This window comes from Carassius gibelio, chromosome A12 (genome assembly GCF_023724105.1).
Source record: "Carassius gibelio isolate Cgi1373 ecotype wild population from Czech Republic chromosome A12, carGib1.2-hapl.c, whole genome shotgun sequence".
In the NCBI taxonomy this organism is placed as follows: Eukaryota; Metazoa; Chordata; class Actinopteri; order Cypriniformes; family Cyprinidae; genus Carassius; species Carassius gibelio.
In genome coordinates this window covers 15864625-15885361 of record NC_068382.1, presented here as the reverse complement: position 1 = coordinate 15885361, position 20737 = coordinate 15864625, and the positions used below count along the sequence as shown (strand labels likewise).

The 20737-nt window shown below is 36.8% G+C and overlaps 1 protein-coding gene across 2 annotated transcripts; it reads right to left on the bottom strand.

Moving 5' to 3' along the window:
- Positions 1–1106: 1106 nt before the first annotated feature.
- On the bottom strand, positions 1107–20268 carry LOC128025282 (endothelial PAS domain-containing protein 1). Of its 2 annotated transcripts, none has more exons than XM_052611485.1 (16): positions 19923–20268; positions 14315–14505; positions 12429–12580; positions 12220–12304; positions 10758–10876; positions 10469–10671; positions 9730–9836; positions 7055–7202; positions 6762–6979; positions 5728–5942; positions 5100–5210; positions 4446–4858; positions 3077–3203; positions 2884–2992; positions 2640–2795; positions 1107–2334 (listed from the first exon to the last, which is right to left on the bottom strand). In XM_052611485.1, the coding sequence occupies exons 1-16, from the start codon at positions 19946–19948 to the stop codon at positions 2183–2185; spliced, it is 2532 nt and encodes an 843-aa protein (XP_052467445.1). In that variant the 5' UTR covers positions 19949–20268; the 3' UTR covers positions 1107–2182. The 2 variants fall into 2 exon arrangements, with proteins under 2 accessions (XP_052467445.1, XP_052467446.1); XM_052611486.1 differs by having other exon boundaries at positions 2884–2989.
- Positions 20269–20737: the final 469 nt, after the last annotated feature.

The window sequence follows — 20737 nt, the reverse complement described above, 5'->3', positions numbered from 1 at the left end:
ATGGTGTTTATATATGGTGAGGCATTGATACAAATTGTAAGGATTTGTCTATTTTACCCAGATTATTTCAATTAATAGCTAGAAAGGTTTCTAGGAATCACAGGGAAGTTAAAAAACATTTATGTTTGACCCCAATCTAGCAAATGATTACATCAGTGGCATGATTTAGGTTATGAAACATCTATTGTCCCACTGTAACAATTACTGGATACATACTGATGACTTCATATGGGTAATATTAAGCAAAATCGCTCCCATTTGACCTCATCACATTGTAGAAACTTCCTCTCTGAAAGTGTGTCAGACAGTATCTTGATCTAAAAATGATGCTAATATTTCAATTTCTTATCTCCATGAGTTTTTCTCAGATAAAATCGAACACAATGGCTTCTTTTGTGACTAAAGCATAGCTGGAAATATGAAAAACAATAGTCATAAAATGGCACGATACCAAATTTTTTGTTTTGTTTCTGAGCTACAAGTGAACACAATTCATTGATTTCTGAAGACAATAACTCTCTTATCTTATGTGGACTGCTATAAAACAAAATCTGTATGAGAAATCATGCGTTCAGTTCCACACATACAAATCCATTTTTTCCCTCAATTTTGAGACACCCAGACAACATCAGGATGCTCTTACCTTTCTGAGGTGATCAGCATCTAAATAAAAGGATGCCCACAACATTCAAAACATTGTAATAATGGCATTTGTTACTCGGATTACCCCAGTGAATTCCCACCTTGATCCTTGATCCATGTATGAAAACCTAACAAGTTCATGTCGCATGTATATTTAAGTTTTATCAGTACTCTCAGGATCTCTCGACTCCCAAAAGTGTTTGATAGGAAGTGTTTGCTTGGTCACTGTTAAAATATGTATTCCCTGTATAGTCATTTGTATGTTTTAACACTATGCATGTTTGTGGCCAACAGTATCCTGCTTAAATGCACCAATTGATACACTTTACACCAATTCTACTTATATAAGGCTCACTGACCTGGTCCATTATCCAGCCTATTATTGCAACAATAAAGCTAAAAAAAGAAAAAAAAACTTGCACTAAGTAAAGTGGAGGATGATGGGAAGAATCAGATGAGAGTGATTTGTAAGTAGCACCATTTACATTTTAATTTATTTTAGACATAATGCAAACTTTCGTATCTTTCAATGCTACAAAGAAAGACTGGAATACAAAGTCTTTTTACTTTAAGCCATGATAAAAATACGATCAGATTAGCTTTATATACTTTGTTAAGAAACACAGAAACCCCAGAGTATCATGAAAAGGTGATACACATAACAAAATTTACTACAAAATCTCATAACTTTAAACTACTATGTATTCGATATGTACTGTAAAAGAGAAAGCTACAAAATCATCTCTGTCCACTGCTAGGTAGACGAGAGCGAGTACCAAGGCACTTCTGAACACCAAATACAAACACTTTTCACGTGTTACAGAGATCTACAGAGACCTCATCTAATGTAGACACAATAGATATGTTTGTATAAGAAATAAAATATGAAATTTACAGTTCAGTTCTCAAAGAAAGAAGAAGAGGGTTATTTTAGAGAATGGTTAGTGTTGGATGGGCCTGAGAAGACCACTTTGGTCTTCCATTTGCATCTTTCAAAATAAAGTGCTTTAGATGACAAAAACTATACAATTAAATAATACAGCATTTGTCATGATTGTGAAAAGTAGAGGAATAAGATTACAATACTAATGTTCTTAATGGGAAAACAAACATGTTTCTGAGCTACACAGTTTTATGCCAATGCCAAATATTTAAGGAAACAGGCAAAACTTTGATTTATACAAACACAGCAGTTGCATTCCAAGCTGAATGAATAAGTTGCAAATGAAACAACATTATTATATATAGTATATATTTTGTTTTAGTTGAGATATAATTTGCAACAGTGAAACATCTGTTAAATCAGACCATAAATGGTAAGAACACTTAGCATCTGAAGGCTCAGGACAATATCAGAGTTTAAGATAGCACAAAACGTGGTGTGTCCAAACACATTTTTCAAATATATATTAAAATATTACACAGGTCTTAAAGGAAAATGTACAAATACATCTAAATAAAGACTGATAATACACACGTAGAAGATAATAGCTTATACAGACGAAGTTGGGTGAATGGATCACTGCAGAAGCTCTGGGTCTTACGTGCTCTGGTCCAAAGCTCTCAAGAGCTCACTGCCCTGAAGCAGATGCAGGTTTCCCTGTAGAGGCACGTTTACCTCACAGTCATATCGCGTCAGCTCTGGCAGACAGTACGAGTCAAATGATGGGGCTAACAGTTGACTTATTATGCCTGTCAAAAATAAAAGACACATGTAATGCGAACGTCGCTAGAATAAATTCCCATTTTTGATCCAGTTATGGTATGACAACTATTGTATGACTTCAGAAGATTTTGGAATACGCACTACTATTTAAAAGTGTACGTTTAAAAAAAAAAGAAATAATACTTTTATTTGACAAGGACATATTCAATTAACCAAAACTGACAGAAAAGACTTTATTTTAATTTAAAGACTTTATTTTATTTTAAAAGACAAAAGTTAATAATATTGATAATAGCAAGAATCGGCATTATAGAAAAGGCTGGAGACCGACCTGTGTGTTTGTGTAGAGGCATCATGTTGTATTGTCTGTTACTAGGAGAGCTGAATGACTCTGGGAAATGCTGTTTGGGATCCTCTGAGCTCCCTTTGAGAGACTGACTGCAGCCGTGAGGGGAAACCAATCCATTTGGCATAAATGGAAATGTTTCTGTCAAAAAGGAACAAAGGAGACTGTTAATTTCAGTATAGAAAAAACTAGAAAACATCTAAAGATGTTGAAGAGAGAGCTGATGTACCTGTTAGCACACTTGTGCTGAGAGACTTTCTGACAGAGAAAGCACAGCTGTCGAGGTTCATCGTCTTCATCCTTTTCTGCATTCCAGACTCGTGCGGAGCTGACACCTTCTGAACATACGTTATGTTAACATACTGTCTTTGGTGTGAACTTTACTCCTTTTCATTAGTCTACAGTGAGATCTGAAAGATTACCTTTAAAATATCGGTGAAAGAGCATGACGTACTGAAATCTGCTTGCCTCTTCCGTTTAAAGTTGTTGACGAGCCTTATCTGACTCGCATTCCTGCCTTTCTGTACAGGGGCAAAGCTCTCATAAAATCTGAAAACAGCAAGAAAAATTTAATCAATGAATGAACATGACCTTTGTTATAGCACACTACTGTTCAGAAGTTATGAATACTTTTATGAATACTTTTATTCAGCAAGAATGCATTAAATTAATCAAAAGTGACAATACAGACAATGATGTTACAAAGAGTCCTGAAAAAATGTTTGTTAAAAATTTAGCATTGCCATCACAAGAATATATATATATATATATATATATATATATATATATATATATATATATATATATATATATATATATATATATATATATATATATATATACATACATACATACATATACATACATATGTTAAAATATAGTAACAAAGAAATTAGTAACAAAAATATTTCGTAATAATTATTTTTTCACTGTATTTTTGAACAAATAAATGCAGCCTTGTTGAGAATAAAGAACTTTAAAAACATAAAAAAGCATTAAATATTGGAACCAACTCCAAACATTTAGAAATGTAGTTTATGTAAAGGAACAGCAATGCATTAATATTCCTTGAAACATTCTGATTAATCCATCGATCTTCCCCTACATCTACTTTGAGACAAATATTTTTTTCTCTGGCTTTTGCTTAACATAATTTATTATTTATTATTTATTAATTTTTATTATTTTTTTTTGGTGATGATGATTTGTTGTATTCTTTTCTCTTTTCCTGCTTTCCTTCTCTTTTATACAGTTAGTTTCTCAGGATCTTAAATTTTATGTGTCTTATTAATACTTTTATTTGTTGGTTGATATTTTTATGTTTTGGCTGTGCAGCACCATGGTCAGCGCACATTGCTTTTAAGGTCCTATATAAAGTTCTATATAAACTTGACCTTGACCTTGGCCTTTATACATAAGAATATATAGCTGCTTTTATATCTGGTTGTCCTTGGCATCAAAAAGTTTGAAAATCTTTGTTCAGCTGTCCCCTTGACTGCAGGTGCAACATACTTGCACACTAATTTGCAATTGGCGTTCTTTTTTCTTCTATTTGCGTGCTAATTTGTGACTGGTCTAGACTTTTTTGTTGCATATTTTCAGTCATTTATGTGTTTAGAAAGGTGATTGGTTTTTGAAAAGTGATTGCAGCATTATACCTACACAAAAGGTTACACAATTCACTTTCTTGCAAAGATCTGCTTCCTTGTGGAAATCCTAATCTATTAAATCACTGCTGCCCAATTTATGTATTGCAAAATAAAACACACTTGATAATTTAATGATAATCACCTTTGCTGTGGTAATGCAGCTTTGAAATCACATGTTTGTCCTGGATATGCTATGTTTCGGTCATCCATGCATCCAATATCTGTACGTTCATACTCTGAGGGTGGGTCACAGGACCACTGAAGACTCTGTCTACCCTCCTTAGAGGAAAGTGGGATGTTTGGTGTGGTTTGGTAAGGTTGCACATGAGCCGTGTCTGAACATGTGCTAGTGCTGCTTTTGTTGTCAGGAGGGAATGGACTCAGCGGCTGGAAGAGGTCAGCTACACTGCTGAAACTGTGCTGGAGAGCTGTGCTCAGGCCTGGACCTGTGTTAGGTACTGGATCATCCAGGCAGATGGGGTGCAGCTGGAAGTCCTCACCATCCATTGGGATGTATGGAGCAAGAGTCTCCAGGTCCAGATTGCTCAGGTCCAACTGCACACAATTAGATTACCAAATATTTACTTAAAAATACATACAGTGGGCGAGAAAAAAAATAATATCGAAAGACACCAAAAATATACTAGCAATATTTTTAATTTGTTCACATAATCCAGCCTGTATGCCCATCAAAAGACACAGGAATGAAACGAAAAAAAGAAAAGAAAATTGTGGTAGAATTGGAATAGCATTTCATCTATTACAGATTCAATTGTTTGTAATGTACCACACTCACCTGGGAGCCAGTGGGATTTGTTGCTACAGATTCAGGGGCAAATAGCTTCTCTGTCAGCTCCATCTTCAGATCACACTCTCCTCTGCCACAGTAATCTACTGGACTGCTAGGCTGCACACATACACATCACAGCACATTTAACACACACTTCAACACACCATAATGTTAAATACACCTTCATATCAAGAGGACACCAAAAATGAAACTGGTTTGTGTATATTTAAGTCTTAAAGGTACAGCAACATTTTTTTCAAAGGGTCAGAGAACAGGTCATGAGTGACAATGAAATCTAAAGGCACTTTCGCACAACGTAGTTCTAGGAACTAGCCAGCAGGGTCATTCCTAGAGAACCAGTTTCTCCCTCTGGCCATTTTCCTGGTTGCTTATTTTTACATGGCTTTTTAAAAATGATGGGTAGTTTGTGTTTCCTATGCATTTGGCCAATCAGTGTATACTTACATTAAATAATAGTTCCTATAGAATTGTTTTAGATCCTTCTCTGAAGTAGGAGCTAATTAAGTTCCCCAAAATGGAGTTCCTAGAACTAAATATGCTCATAGTTCCTCTGGTGCAAAAGTGCCTTAAAATGACTGTTTTTGACATATGACCAGATGGAGATGGGACATACTGTAGAACAACTGCTGCGGCTGCTTAAGCAGGGTGTGGAACAAGGCGTGCATTTGCCTGCAGGAGGAACCTGGGGTCTGGTAAAGGTGGAGGGCATGTTGGACAGTTTTCTATCAAGAGTGCCATCAGGGGATGTTTCCAGAACCCATGATGGTCCTACCATAGGTGGCTTGGTGGACTTGGAAAAGAAAGTCTGTTCTTCAAAATCTGGCCTATCTGCAAATGCACATGACAAGTAACAAGTCAACAAACTTCAACATGTGGGAAAAAAATTATTGAACGAGATGCAATCTCATAGAATTACTACATAAAGAGCCAAGGAAGATCATCTAACAGTGGATAGACACACCTTAAACAACACAATGTACAAAAGAATAAATGTTAGAATTACATGAGAAAACTGTAGATGGTTGCATAAATAAAAATATGATTAAAAATAACCTCAGCCATCACCAAAAGCAATAACAGAATTATTGTAAGGATCAAAAGGAGGTGAATTGCATTCCATGCAGTGGTTAGACATGTGAAGACATGCATTTTGATGAAAAGATAAATTAGTATACCCATTATAGCCCTGTTGTGAGGAGAAACACACAAACACTGCCTACTGCCATTGGTAAACCTTCAAAAGCACAGGTGATTTTATTATTAAAAATGGAACAAAAAAAACCTTCATTTTAATAATACAAAACCGTTTATGCTAAAGCCAATGCTAAGCCATAATATGCCAATATGTTGTGGAGCAGATAGATTCAGCTTTCCTTATGCATAATGCGTACCCTGCAGCAAAGCCAAGCTACAGTGCCACTGAACTACATTACAATGACGTCTGCTGCAACATCGCAGCTTATGACCTGGGCAGTGTACGTGTGTGATTGGTTGTGATTGTGAGGTAGAGTAAGGAGAGCCGAGGGAAGGAGCAAGGGGTTCATGCATGCAGGATGGGAATAGATTTGTAGTCAGGGGTTGAGGATGTGAAGAGGGTGAAGCTATTGTAGGGGGAATGGTTGAAGTAGTGCCAGGTGGCGCTCTGACCAAAGTCCAGGGCAATGATGGCATCTCCTGGCATGGGCGCTAACTGAGCTAACTCCTCGGGCTCCTCCTTGAGCTTAGTGAAAAGAATGTCCTCAGCTTCTGAAACGGAGGAAGCTCTACCCTGGCTGAACAGTTCTCCCATGCTACACATGTGGTAGGGCTTGAACAGAGACTCCGTCTGATCCAGGGAGAAAATGACAGACTGCTCCTCAACAGAACTAAAAAACAATGAGAGCATGAGAAGAATATCGTAACGGCATTAAACGTCACAGGGAATTCATTTAATACAATACCTCAGGACATAGTTGATGCAGATGATGCACTGTGGTTGGGAGTTGCGATTGTTGTAGATGACAGTTGCCTGGGTCTCCACCCAAACGTAGCCCCCGTTCTTGGCTAGCATTCTGTACTGGCCACTCACCACTTGACCCTTGTTACAAACTGAAGACGAAAACAGTGATTGTTAAATGCAACAAAAATAAAACGGATACACTAACATTTATGCCAAACGCATAAATCTAAAGTATTTACACATTTTCTTTATTTTTTCTTTATAGCTAATCAAGTTAAAAAGACCATTGATAGTAATTATTTTGTAATTTTCATTCAATTCTTGTTAAATCAGGAAATTAGAATGATTTCTGAAGGTTAACGTGACACTGAAGACTGAAATGATGGCTGCTGAAAATTCAGATTGGCCATACCAGGAATAAATTACATAAAAAAAATAAAAATAATGTTATTTTAAATTATAACGACATTTCACAATATAATTTTTTTAATCAAATAAATGCAGCCTGTGTCAACTTAAAAACTTAATATGATTTAAAACCATTTTTCACAATTACACATATATATTTAAATAAAAATATGCAAATAAAACACTAGCAAAAAATATCAGTTTTTACAGCATTTTGTTGCTAATGAATGATTTGATCATGCAAATAACTTTCCTTGTCTGACATTATTCAGGATGTGCTCTGTAGAATGTAGCTGTCTTTGAATAAGGTCCATTACTGCAACTCGTGTAAGTTTAGTCATTTTTCAAATCAAAAGATCTTGCTTTTAGGTAATACTCCAGGTACTACAGAGGCCAGTGAAGAAGAGCAGTGCACTGATCTGGATTAAAAACATCAGAGGAAGCACACTTCAAAGGCTTGTTAGCCTCTAATGCACTAGCTAATGAGGTGGGCCATTCTGAACAAGCAAACCTGAGAGCTTTTGGGTTGTTGCCGATTAAGTCAAAGGGTATATAATGGGATTCAGGCCATCTTATCAGCCTCAATACCTGATGTGGCGACAACAATCAAATCAGTTTCCTCTGAACAAACAAAATCACATTCAAAACAAGAGTGGACAGGAGCCTTTGTATACAGCAGGATCATCACGTGGTTTAAGAAGAATATGGGAGATGTCTAAGTGAGGGAACTATTCTCAGTATACTTTTACAATAATAAGGTTCATGTATTGCTTATGCCTGAGATGCACTGGAAACATAATTCATGTAAATCAGTGGACGTGAAACCACTTAACGCAATTGATTAGTAGATCTTCATCATAAATAACTGAAAAATAAGTACTAAAATATATTTTCTCCACTTTTTGTACTGTATTTTTTTGTACTTATTTCTCTGTTATTTTTGGAAGCTAATGTGACTCATTCAGACTTTCTGCTGATATGCAGATATGTTTTTATGTAGCATAATTTCACAAAGCTAAAGTCAGACTATTCTATTTTTGCTTTAAATCCTGTGAATCTATGCTCATGCAACATGTGTGTAGCATCTTTGTATGGATTGTGACTGAAATGCAGTTGTTGTCTCTTATTTCAAATGCCTACAGATATTTTTAAATGACTATGTCAGAATTAGCCAATTTGCTGGTAAAAAATAAAAAATAAAAAATGGAATCTGAATCAATCATGAAAAGTCATGATAGGTGCATCACTAATTAAAATACTAAATTAAAAGGGCTCAAATTGGAAGTACACTCTGGGCTGCCTTTTTCTATTAATTCTTCACTAGACAGATCTTGTCTTTCATGAAAGCTGAGGTCAGGGATCTTGGGCTTAATGTAAAAAGATAAAATTTTGACATAAAATGTCATTATTATGAGGGGAAAGACACAAGATAAAAAAAAAAAAAAAAAGACATTTTTGTCAATAATAATTTTGACTTTTTATTATGGCTGTATCTCATTATTCCAACGTTGTATCTCATTAACATTTAATAATAGTCATTTTTATTTCATAATTACGATTTGGTACTTTTATCTCATAATTTTTACTTTCTTTCTGGCACAGAAATGGGCTTCCATACATAAAAGAGAATGTACAATTTACAAAATGTAGAATGTATCAAATGTAGATTTTTTTCCCCCAAACTTTAAGTTTAGAACTATTCTGTAGGTTTAAGCTCCTGGGAGGGCAATTTTAAAAGCAAAGTGGCTGAAAACATGAAATGTAGAGTCTACAGCATCTGTTAAGCAAATAAACAGTGCAATGCAACAACCATTGAGTTTATAAATATCCTTCAACAATTCCTGGAGCCCGGCGGGACATCTGTTTCCCTCAGTCATCAAGCCCATGGGAACACCTCAGGTCTACAAGGTTTTGAACTCAAGTAGTTTACCCATGGACAGAGATGAGAGGCATGGATCTATTCCAGACCGTGAGTCACTTCAGGACGGAGTGGAGCTAAATTAGACAAAATGGATGGGACCTTGAGATATTCACACAATGAGCTACTGCATTGTTTCTCGTATGTTTGCACCAGTGCATAAAACTGAGGTACAGAGAACAAAGAAAACTAAGAAAACTGTGCCTACCCTATGGCTTTGTTCAGACAGGCATTTCCAATTCAAATCTGTTTAATCTTTACAAGTCAAAACAGAAAAAGACCCCATGAAACCCAACTTGTGTTTTTGTGCCTCCCGGATTTGTGTCTGTCAGATGGAAACAGGTACTCACGATTTTGGTGGCTCTTCGTCATGCTTTCAGAATCCAAAGCATGGCAGAACTCATACACTGAACGGCCAAGAAGTTCCTCTGGCTTATACCCGATCAGGCTGCTTACTCTGAAACACAAAGAAAGGTCAAGAATAAAACTAATGGAACAGACGATACAAAGCGCAATCGATTTAAATCACATCATTAACCAAGATTCAGGACTGTCGATCCTTCAGTATTCCCCTGGAATAGCCTCTCCCTTTTCTGTTCCAGTATGGGCTTTTAAAGGGATAGTTCCAAAAATGAATATTCTTTCATTAATTTCCCTCATATCATTCCAAAAATTAAGGTTAAACCCTGTTTTAATGATGTCCTTTTTCTCGGCTTTGGATGTGGTAGTTCCCTTGTTGTCCATGCGGGATCGGAAAGCATTCAGATTTCATTAAATAAATCATAATTTGTGTTCCAAAGATGAACAAAGGTCTTACAGGTTTGGAACAACATGATATTGAGTGATTGAAGGGGTCATATGATGCTTTTTAAAAAGAAAGGTTGAGTTAGTCCACAGATCTTTTGCATGCAGATGCCTTCATTTTATTTTTTTCATAGTTATTTTATATCTAATTAAATTAAATTTGTCATCTTTTTTGTTGTTGTTGTTGCCTTTTGTCTCTATATATTTTTGGGCCCAGTGTTCATGCACATAAACAAGCACATATACAATATGCACAATTATGACATTTAGTAAACAGCTTCTTGCCTCTCATCACAGTAGATAAACTTCATGTCCATACTGTGTCTGCTCATGAACGTCTTGCTGTCGAGAGGTGTGTCAACATTTGAGGGGTGTGGGATCGGCGCACACAGCATTGTGACACATGTGAGGGGTGGCTCCGAAAACCCACAGAAGACTTGAGGGGGGTGGCTGCTGCACACTTGGAGATGCCCCGTGCAATGCAGCACCTGACAGACAGAACAGCAACACCATGTTTTAGTTGATAGCACATGTGCACTGCATGATGTTGTATGACATGCTTATGCGCTCTTACCTTCCAGCTGGCTGATTTGAGGTTGACAGTGCGACCTCTATTGGTGACTGTACATTTCATCCTCATAAAGAAATCTCTGCCCATGCTCATGTCTTTCCCTCTTCTGCCATGCACAGGTCCTGTCAATCAAACAACCCGTAAGACATATGTTTAAAAATCATATATTTACTATAAATAACTACTGTGCATGGAAAAAAGCTTTATTTTTGCACATTCAGAGGACTTTGGTCTGTCAGTGGGTTGTGGATGCTAGGTGCAAAGTTCAACTGAATCAGTCTGTTGAAACCTTAACTACAGTGTATGGAGCTCTCTGTGTTGTTATTGCATAGGGATTATCTCCAAACGACCAATGAAATGGCAGGAAAGTTACGCCACTCGCTCAAAAGCTCTAAACCGGTCAGGTGACCGACTCGTGAAAGACACAGATAAAACAAGAGGAGGAGGAACATTTGCTGTGGGGAAAGGCCCCCTAACTCTCAATATGAGTATGTGTCTGTGTGCAAGGCACACACTGCTTACATGATAGCAACAGAAATAGTAACTTTCAGAAACTACTGAGCCAGAGTAAAGGCTAAGGTCACACCTTGGTGCAAAAACGATATGAAACCAAAAATTCACGAGCTATGTTTAGCATCAAAACTATTCAAATCAAGTTTTCTGAATTCCTGCCATTGCCTGAGGGTTTAAAATTGAAATTAAACGAATTAACGATTAACTAATTAATTAAAGTAAACAAACAGAATAAAAATAAATAAATAAAATAAAACTGAGTAGAACAATTCCCCTAATTTTTTGATAGGATTTAAAGTTGAACTTTAGAGAGTTTTAAAAGAGTTTTTTTTTTTTTTACACTGAAATAGTATTAATAAAATTATTGCAAAAGTAATCATTTTTATTTTTTGCAATAAATGTATTTTTTGTTAACAATATAATAATAACAATGTTTTATAAGTAGTATTTAGCTATATTGATATACGATCACAATATAATTAAGTAACAGAAATTAATGGAATACATTAAATTATAATCCAATTTTTTTAATAATAATAATAATAATAAATAATAATAAAGAGTTTCTTCCCCAAATTGTTCAGACCTAGCTAAATGATTTTAAAATACTGAAATATTTTTGCACAAATTAAAACTAAAAATGTCCTGAACAAAATATAGCCCTCAAGTCTAGACAGAAGGGAGCACAGACTGGACTGTGGTCTATAGGATGAGGCTTGGTAAAGGAGGGGGACTTGTCCCCACAGGAACAACCACAAGAATGTACAAAAAATAACATCCTGACTGTGATAACTGCTCTCAGATAAGGACATCTCCATGGCAAATCCAGAGATAAAGAGGACTGGGAGATTCTGCCACTTTGGTGTTTAAGGCAACATTGTATACTGTATCTCCAAATAAAAAAAAATGTATCAACATACTTCTGGAAAACATTGTTTAAGCTGACGCTCACCTGATTTGACACTGAGATTCTCTCGGATTTCTTCATGATCGCAGGGGTGTGTGAAGTCAAAGATGCTGTGGCCTGTCAGATCTACCTATTAACATTTTGTAAGAGAAGAAAAGTTGAATGCTCAGCCACTTTAAATGAAGCAACAGAAGGCTTAAAGTTTTCTCTCTGTGATTATTCTCCAGGAATAAAGGACATGAGGTGAGGCTCACCTGCGTAAGGCCCATAAATTTACTGACGTTTTCTGAAAGGAATATCATGTCTCCATCTGATGTTACCACAGCGACAAAGCCTTCCAGAGACTTCAGATACAGACTGTCCATCTGGCTGTCATCCTGTGACCGGGTTCGTTGTACAGTGCGGCCTGGGACCAAAGACAAGACAACTTAGTATGTGTGCAGTGTCAAATTTGGTCTTTTTTGTTATTTTACACTGGCAAATCATCAAGACAAATTCAAGGGACCTTCTCAAACCCAAAGTAAAAGCACAATCACACACTCTAACACAAACATAGACTCATATCCTGTACCATTTAGTAAAGTAAACAGCTCAGAATCAGCTAAACAGACTTATTTATCAAAATAAATTCACATACCAACATGGGATAAAAACTGTAAAAACTGAGCTGATCAGCAAAGAGAGGATGTTTGAGGTACACAATGCCATGAAAAACATCAAGAACTTGAGAAAATAGTTAAAGCAAGGCTCCATGCTGTGAGGTTCATGTCTGCTTCCCTGCAGATAAGGGCCTCCTCCCCTGCTCATTCAGATCAGGCAATAAGGGCCCGAGCGCTGAGGCTTTGACCCCGCTCAGCTCTATGTGTCTGCATTGTGGGTTTGGGTGTCAGCAGGTGGTCCATGTCTGTGCTCCCACATCAAACCCGCAGCATTCGTCCTGTTGCTATTAATACTTCAATATAATGTCTTACTCCTCTGTCACTCAGCCAATCCAAAGAACTTGCAATTTTCTGCCATTCTCTGTCCATCTCGATTACAATCATTTAGGCCTTTTCTGGTCGTAAACAATGTTTTCTGATAGCCTGCTCAGCAACTGCTCTTTAATGTTTTTTCATTCAAGTTATGTTTCAACAATCAACTTTAGCACTAAAGTTTCTCTTAAATTTTCTTAGTAGAAAAAAAAAAAAGATTTCAGTACAACCCCATTTGATTTTTCATTTTATTTGACCGGAAAAAAGGAATTGTTAAAGAGATTTCAGTTGTGATTTTTCGTTTTGACAGGAGATCTCTTTGGTTCATCAGTTTTGGGCCATTTGAAAATGAGGGTTCAAAGATTTCTATCTCCAGAAGGATGTTTGCTGGAAATTCATTATATGATGTACTCAATGTTAAACCAATGACTCCTTTACGGTAAGTTCAAAATGTCAGAGAGATCAAACATTTGGTTCAGATGAGAATCATAACCTCTTTAACACTATCAGTAATATTATGATTCTATGACTATACAGTTACGGTTCCCACACGCCTCACTGAATGACATATTAGTTAAACAGGTTCTGTTTTTGTAATTTTGGGGCCTATCAAAGGTCAAACCATGACGCAGAACATTCAAAAACACATACAACCCACCAAATATGAAATCATAATTCACTGTTCACAGAAAACAATACCAGCAGTTCCTAATTACCCCACACCTCGTTGTCTCATGTACATGACATCTCATAGACCTACCCAGTCCAACTTTTTGCATAAAAAAGCACCATGAAACAGAAATATGTTAAACCCCAAACTTTTGAACAGTAGTGTATATGTGACAATAATGTTTATTTATCAATATGTAAACCATTTGTCACGGTGATGATGACCCACATCCAAATTATTATTATTTTTTTCACAATTACAGGGCAGTCTGATGAAAGCTGCAGGTATGTTGGACTACAGTATGTTCGATATTGCAGGAAATACAGTCAGGCAGAAACGGAAACAAGTAGGATCAGTGTACTAAAAAAGTTCCCAATTTCTTCACTGCACAGAATTATGGGATGTGACTGACTCACGATAAAAGAAAACAAACAGAATCAATGGAGCTTGACTCCTAATGACGGATCACATACAAACATCATTTCTTTTAGCCTCATACCTGAGTTGAAAAGTTTGCGTGTGCGCAGGAAGCTGATAGCTAGTCTCATGATAGAGGCTTTGTCCAGGTGGGAGCTGATGCTGTGGGGTAACGGCAGCTGATGGGCCAGCTCATAAAACACTTCGGTCTCTTTACTGCGCCTGCAGCGCGCTGCATCACGGGACTTCTCCCTGCGCCTTTCTGAAGGATGCCTGGAACAAAGAAGAGGTTGATGAAAACAACACAGCCTATAGGCTGAGCTTCAGCTAAGATACAGTGTGCAGCCAATGTTTTATATATACTCACATACAGTACGTGTACAGTATTGTACTTAATATATTTTAATGTAGAAAAGACAATAAAACAATTAACTTTAAATTTGGTTTAAGACAAATTATTGTTGTGTTTTGGTTGGCACAGACACATGAAGGAATTTTGCGGGCAAGAAAGTCTTATGTCAATTAATGAAAACAACACACTTCTCACACAAAAGCACACACCTCCAAACCAAGCAGTTTTGTATCTGGTCAACAAGGCAAACTTGAACCTAATGTGACGAGAGAAAATTTACCACCCTCGTGTGTAATTCCTGATCGCACAGACTCCTACTGAAATGATTTCACCCACAAAATTACACTGTGCAAAGGTACAAGTGACCTGATTTTTTTCCCCACAACAATTGGTGAACTGTCAGGTTTTGAGTTGATTAAAAAAAAAATTATTCTAAATATTTTATGTTAAGAATACTATTGTGCACAAGCACAAAGTTCATCACTGAGTCAGAGCAAAAGCATTGCAAAACCACACCTATGAGAATCTCTGCATCAAGGTTTTAATCTAGGTTTACTCACTCGCAAAGGAAAAAAAGAAAAAAAAAGTCACTCTAGGTTCAAAATTGGTTCTTCAATTGGTTTTGAAATTTGTCACCGATAAATTAAATTTCAGTCAACTCTTGCCGGAGTTAGGTCAGGTCACAGGGCCTGGCTCATGCAGACGTCTGTTTTGAGCTTGTTACTACATGTTATTCAGTATAATCTGACAGTCCAAGAACATTTATTGTGTTAATAAAATGTAATGCAGAATATTCTTTTATGAATTAATCCATATAGCATTTTATCACTAACTGTACAGTTTAAATGGATAGTTTACCCATAAAAACAATAATTTAAGAGAGTGAAATTCTCAAGAAAGCACATAAATATGTGCCGTCATTTATCTATCCAGACAGAAAGTTTATCTTGCCAGGCAAATGATTTCTGAGGTTTGTGGCTTGCCAGTGTGTGAAAGAGTGTGTGGCAGAGAGAAGCGAACTCTCTTTGGCCTCTGAGTGTGGTGTGCCACCCTCACAACAAACCAAGCCACACAGAGCTGTTCGTCGGCAAAACACCACAAGTGTTCTTTAATGCGTCACATATTATAACACAGATACCAACACACGTGGCCTGCTTGCAGCACTAAGTTTCAGTGTCTGTGGGAGGCCAATGCTGAGACCAGGATCTAGCGGTGTAATTCCAGTAGCAGCCTCCCAGTGTGGGTCCCCTATCCTCCAACTCAGGTCAGCCCGGCTCTGGGAGTGTTTGTAAAATGTGTACAGCATGGTGCGGGGGTGCAGGAATGCAATAATCGACCCTCTATTATAAAGCTGCATACTTGGAAACCACAACATGCCCCCTTTCTGTCCTCCCACTAAAACAATTTTCACACAAAAAAAAATTGTCATTGTAATAGTAACCATGGATTCTTCTCACAGGAAATGAGTAAAATGTTTTTTACTCAGAGGTCAAACCCATGGGACTTACACATGAATTTACTGTCTGAATTTCCTTGGGGCTAAATGAGGAATGGCAACTTCCATTTCAACTCAAACAATTAGCCTATACTGCTTTCTATACTGTCTTCAACCATAAATGCAACTACATCACAGTTTTAATAAGAACGAATCGAGTGCAGCTCTAAAAATACAGACACAATGTGCAATAAATGGGAAAAGATAATGCAGACTCAAACTAGAGTTCACATGTTCAGGAAATTCATTTGTGGGGAAAAAAGAGTGATAACAGCGGATTCTGAATTATGTACTTCCAGTGTTTAAGTGCTTATGCAATCAGTTATACAGCTTATTTACTGTTATAGAGTATTTAAAATACTAGTATTTAAAAGACTAATGCTTAAAAATAATTTTATGTAACCTGGAATTATCTCAAATAATCTAAGATCTCTAAAAGCATCTGCCCTTTAACAAATGCTCTAATGTCTTGTAATTTCTAAGAAATTATCCAACTCTTAAATCTATGCAATGTGTCAATCATATGTCAATTACATTTTAAAAGCTGGACACTTTAATTTTACATTAATACAATAAATAACAGACATAATTGTATTTGCACGAACCCATACATTAAAAACAGCCACAAAATGCCGCTGACTGCAAAATTTGCATTATGAAACATTTCACTGTATTTAAACACTGCACATTGTTCCCTCATACCGAAAGACTGACATGCACGGAAAACCATGAACCGCAAGACAGCATAAAAAACAGTTGTATAAACGACATTTTTATGCCAGAGAAACCAGGTGGATCTGCTGTGTTTGAATCTATGATAAAATGACCAAAAATGTATATGATTAGTGTTTTATTCAATAGATGCTGTTCTCAAACATCTCTAGTTCTGTCTATCAGCGCCAGTTTCTCTGCTTTGTACACATTTCAGAAGAAAACTAATAAATAAGTAATATCAGTCAGGAAGAGCAGGTTCAATAAACAATACATTAATACTAAGTAACTTGCATTTTAGATACAATGTTGCCATTTATATTGTCTTTTTTTTTCTTACATCAGTGAAAATAGTTTCTTATAAACCATGTCAAAACCAAATCAACTGCTGCTGCACATCTTCCAGAAACAAGCCATTTTGGAGTATCATTCTAAATGGATTGATATTTTAAATAAATCAGTTGAGCAAACGATTTAAATGACTCGATCATGCTTTCCTTCCCTGAATAAATGAGTGGCGTGAACAAATAGGTTGAGTGAATGATTCAGTGACAAGGACTGTCACTTGTCGCCACCTACTGGAAGATCAGTTTAATTTGCCTGTTGCATAATCAGGGTTAAAATGCTTAAAATATTGGATGTAAATATAAAAAAAATTTTTTATAATATCCTAAAATACACATCAGATCATTCCAGTGGTTTTGTTATAAAACATAAAGAAAACCCTTCTGTCACAAGCCAGCTGGAATAAGTAACCATCTCCGAATGCATGAGCTCCTAGATAATTTATTCAGTAACACAATCCTACACTGCCCAAACACCCCTAGAATTTGAGCTGAACGTAAGGTTTATCTCTCTTTAGAGATGTCGTTTTTGCAATCCCTTTGACTGCTTTCTGCGTGGATTTCATTCTTCATATGGAGGGGAGTTGTGTCCTCTGCCCTCTACTACAGGCTACTGAGTTCTTTTCCCACACTGTCCAGCTGCTGACCTCAAGCCCCAGCTATGCTACAAATCCTTTCGACATTAACTGGCTAAACAACTTAGATTAGAAATGCGCTACAGGTCAAGGTAGCCCGAAGACAGAGGCCGGCTGGCTGTTTCCACTTCTTTGTCCTCTCTTTTGCAATCTCTATTTCCTTGAAACAAAATAACAAGACTGACAGCTATGTAGCCACTCCCACCCGCAGTGTTTTTTTCCATTAAAATCAGTCCGGCTCTGAACAGGAGAATTGTGTGTATTTCAGCAAGAGATCTCAAGGGAGATTTGCGTGAAACATAGCTGTCACGATTCCTAAAGCATATACATAACGACCTAGCAAACACAATGGCGAGCCTGCTGTACCTCTTACCTACTGCCTCAGGCGTCTTCACGCACAACTAAAGCAAAAGCTGTCAAAGAGAGCAGATCATGTGATTAGCAGGCCGATGTGAACCCATTCCTCCCTCTATCTTTCTCTGCATCTTCCCTCTCAACCAGATCAGGCCAGAGTTCAGCGAGAACCAAGAGCCAGACTGTACAGAGCACCCATTCACTACACATAATCCTATTTTTCCTAACCTCAAAGAGATGGCCAGCCTTTAGCTTCCCGACTAATAATCCGGTGAAAGATTCTGTGTTAACCAGAATATGATAAATAAACCCAGGGTGTCAGAATAGTCGTCTGACATATATTGTTTTGCATATTCCTTCTGTGTAGCAAGCTTTGATAGATGATGATAGGTGATTGATATAAAATAGCACAGTTAAATGATTACATTACCCAGCTGGCACTAATTACAAAAGACACCACAGTGTTAATGAAACACTTGTAGAGCAAGTTAAACAAACCAGATAAGAGATAAGAATAGAATAAAGTCATGGAATTAACCAGATTAAGGAAACATAATGGATTGTTCACGCTTTTAAAAAAAAGAGGTGAACCCTGATCTGATAACCTCAGTTTCGATTGGAACATTACGTTCCCGTCAACAAGCCACCAAGAAGAGGAACATTTAACCCCTCTTCAATATGCCTTGGGCACCAAAGAGCCAGTGTTGTTTTATATTACCACCAAATATAATGCTGTCAGTATCTGGCAAGAAAAATAAGAATTCTATTATTTGAGTCCTAATGTGTTTAACCAAAAATAAATTGTATGAGGTATTAATAATAGTTAAGGACACAAACAGAGTTGCTGGTGAATTAAATTAAATACTTCCATTACAGACTAAAAAACAAACAAAACATGTTGGAATAAGTCATGTTTGCAATGGTGCGATGTAAATTGTTTTCAATATACTGCAACATAAAAAAAGTCAATAATGGCTTGAAAAAAATAGCTTTTAACCTTAAAACAAATCAAGTGATAATCTGTAGTTTAATTGCTGCCTTGATTTTTAAGTATTAGTTCACTGCACACAAGTTCACTTCACTGGATATATTACTAAATAAATATACTATATGTATAAAATCTAATGAAACCAATCAAAATTACAAATAACTGTGACGTTAAATTGATGAAAACAAAGAAACTATCAGGCCTGATATAGTACAATATATTTTACAATGATATTTTTAGTTCAACAGTTAGTTATTGTCAGACTCCACTGCGCGATTGTATTCTCAGTCTGACAGTCTCTGAGGGTCCAAATCTTTAAATACAGATTTGCTGCTTTTTGTTTTGTTTTGTCTTCTTGTATACATCATGGATGCAAGTGTTCAGTCATGATTACAACAGAATCATTATTTTTTTATCCATTAGTTTCATAGAGAGATGCAGCAGTGTGCTATTTTTCAACTCTGGTGATGACATTTAATAAAGTTTCAAGTCGTTTGAATGTGTCCATTAACAAAAGCGAGTCAAAAATAGGGTCCGAGCACACCTCTCCAATATCAAAATATTGAACAAATAAAATTGCGACGATAGATTATAGGAAAGGGTTATTAATAAAAAGGGGTATTTGTATTACATTACATTTCAGTTCAAGTACAACACCGGTATTAGTAAGACAATTTTAATGCGAAAATTTGGCTCTAGTGGCCCTGTCATTGGGCAACATGAAAAATCTCACCTGAGAATCTCAAATTAAGGTAAACAACTCAAGAAAATCATAACTGATAGTAGTAATAAAAAGTTTCCTGTGCCTTACCTTCTTTTCTCTCTCTCGGCAGTCATTGTGAGCCTATGCTGAAGAAAACTCCGTCTTGCGTAAAATGAATACACTTAAGTTTTGCGAAAAAAAATCTAATAAAAGAAACGTGTGTTATATTTTTTTTCACAAATGCCTTTGTTTAGTTATTAATCCTCCGTAATATCCATTCTCGTGGCATTTCCAGTAATGACCGGAGCAGTTAGTGCAGTCTCAGAACACTGCCGAGGATCGCACTACTGTACCTCCCCAGAGTGACACCGACTGACCGGACGCTGGTAAAGAGCTCGTGAGCGCCGCTCCTGCGCTGCGCGTGCTATCTGCGCTGTGCACTGCGCGCACTGAATGGGGCTCTTCAGCACGCGCCTGCCTCTCAGCGCCTCCCCTCCCCCCTCTGTGCGCACTTGTCCTGTGAGAAAGTTCCGTTTCACTGTAAAACAAACACCACGTGAAGTGTCCAAGAAGCATACAAAAGGAATCAGGGCTGAATTTTAATCTCCGAACGTGGACAAACAAACAAAAATGACCGTCGACCATGGGAAAATAACAGTAAAGCGTCTTTACCAGGAGCAGGGCTTAATTGAAACAGTTTTAACTTTAGTTCAACTCTATCTTGGACCCATTCCCAGTTAATAAGAGGCTTGTACCAGTATACCATGTAAACAAACATGTAATTGATCCCCTCTGCTATGAATTCGGAAACCATGCAGTTGATGGAAAACTGCAATTGTGTCGTTATCGGAATGGTTAGAAAAAGCCAGATGTTTGGAGAAGTTTGCATCTGAACACTTCAAACGTATCGATTTAGGCCTTTT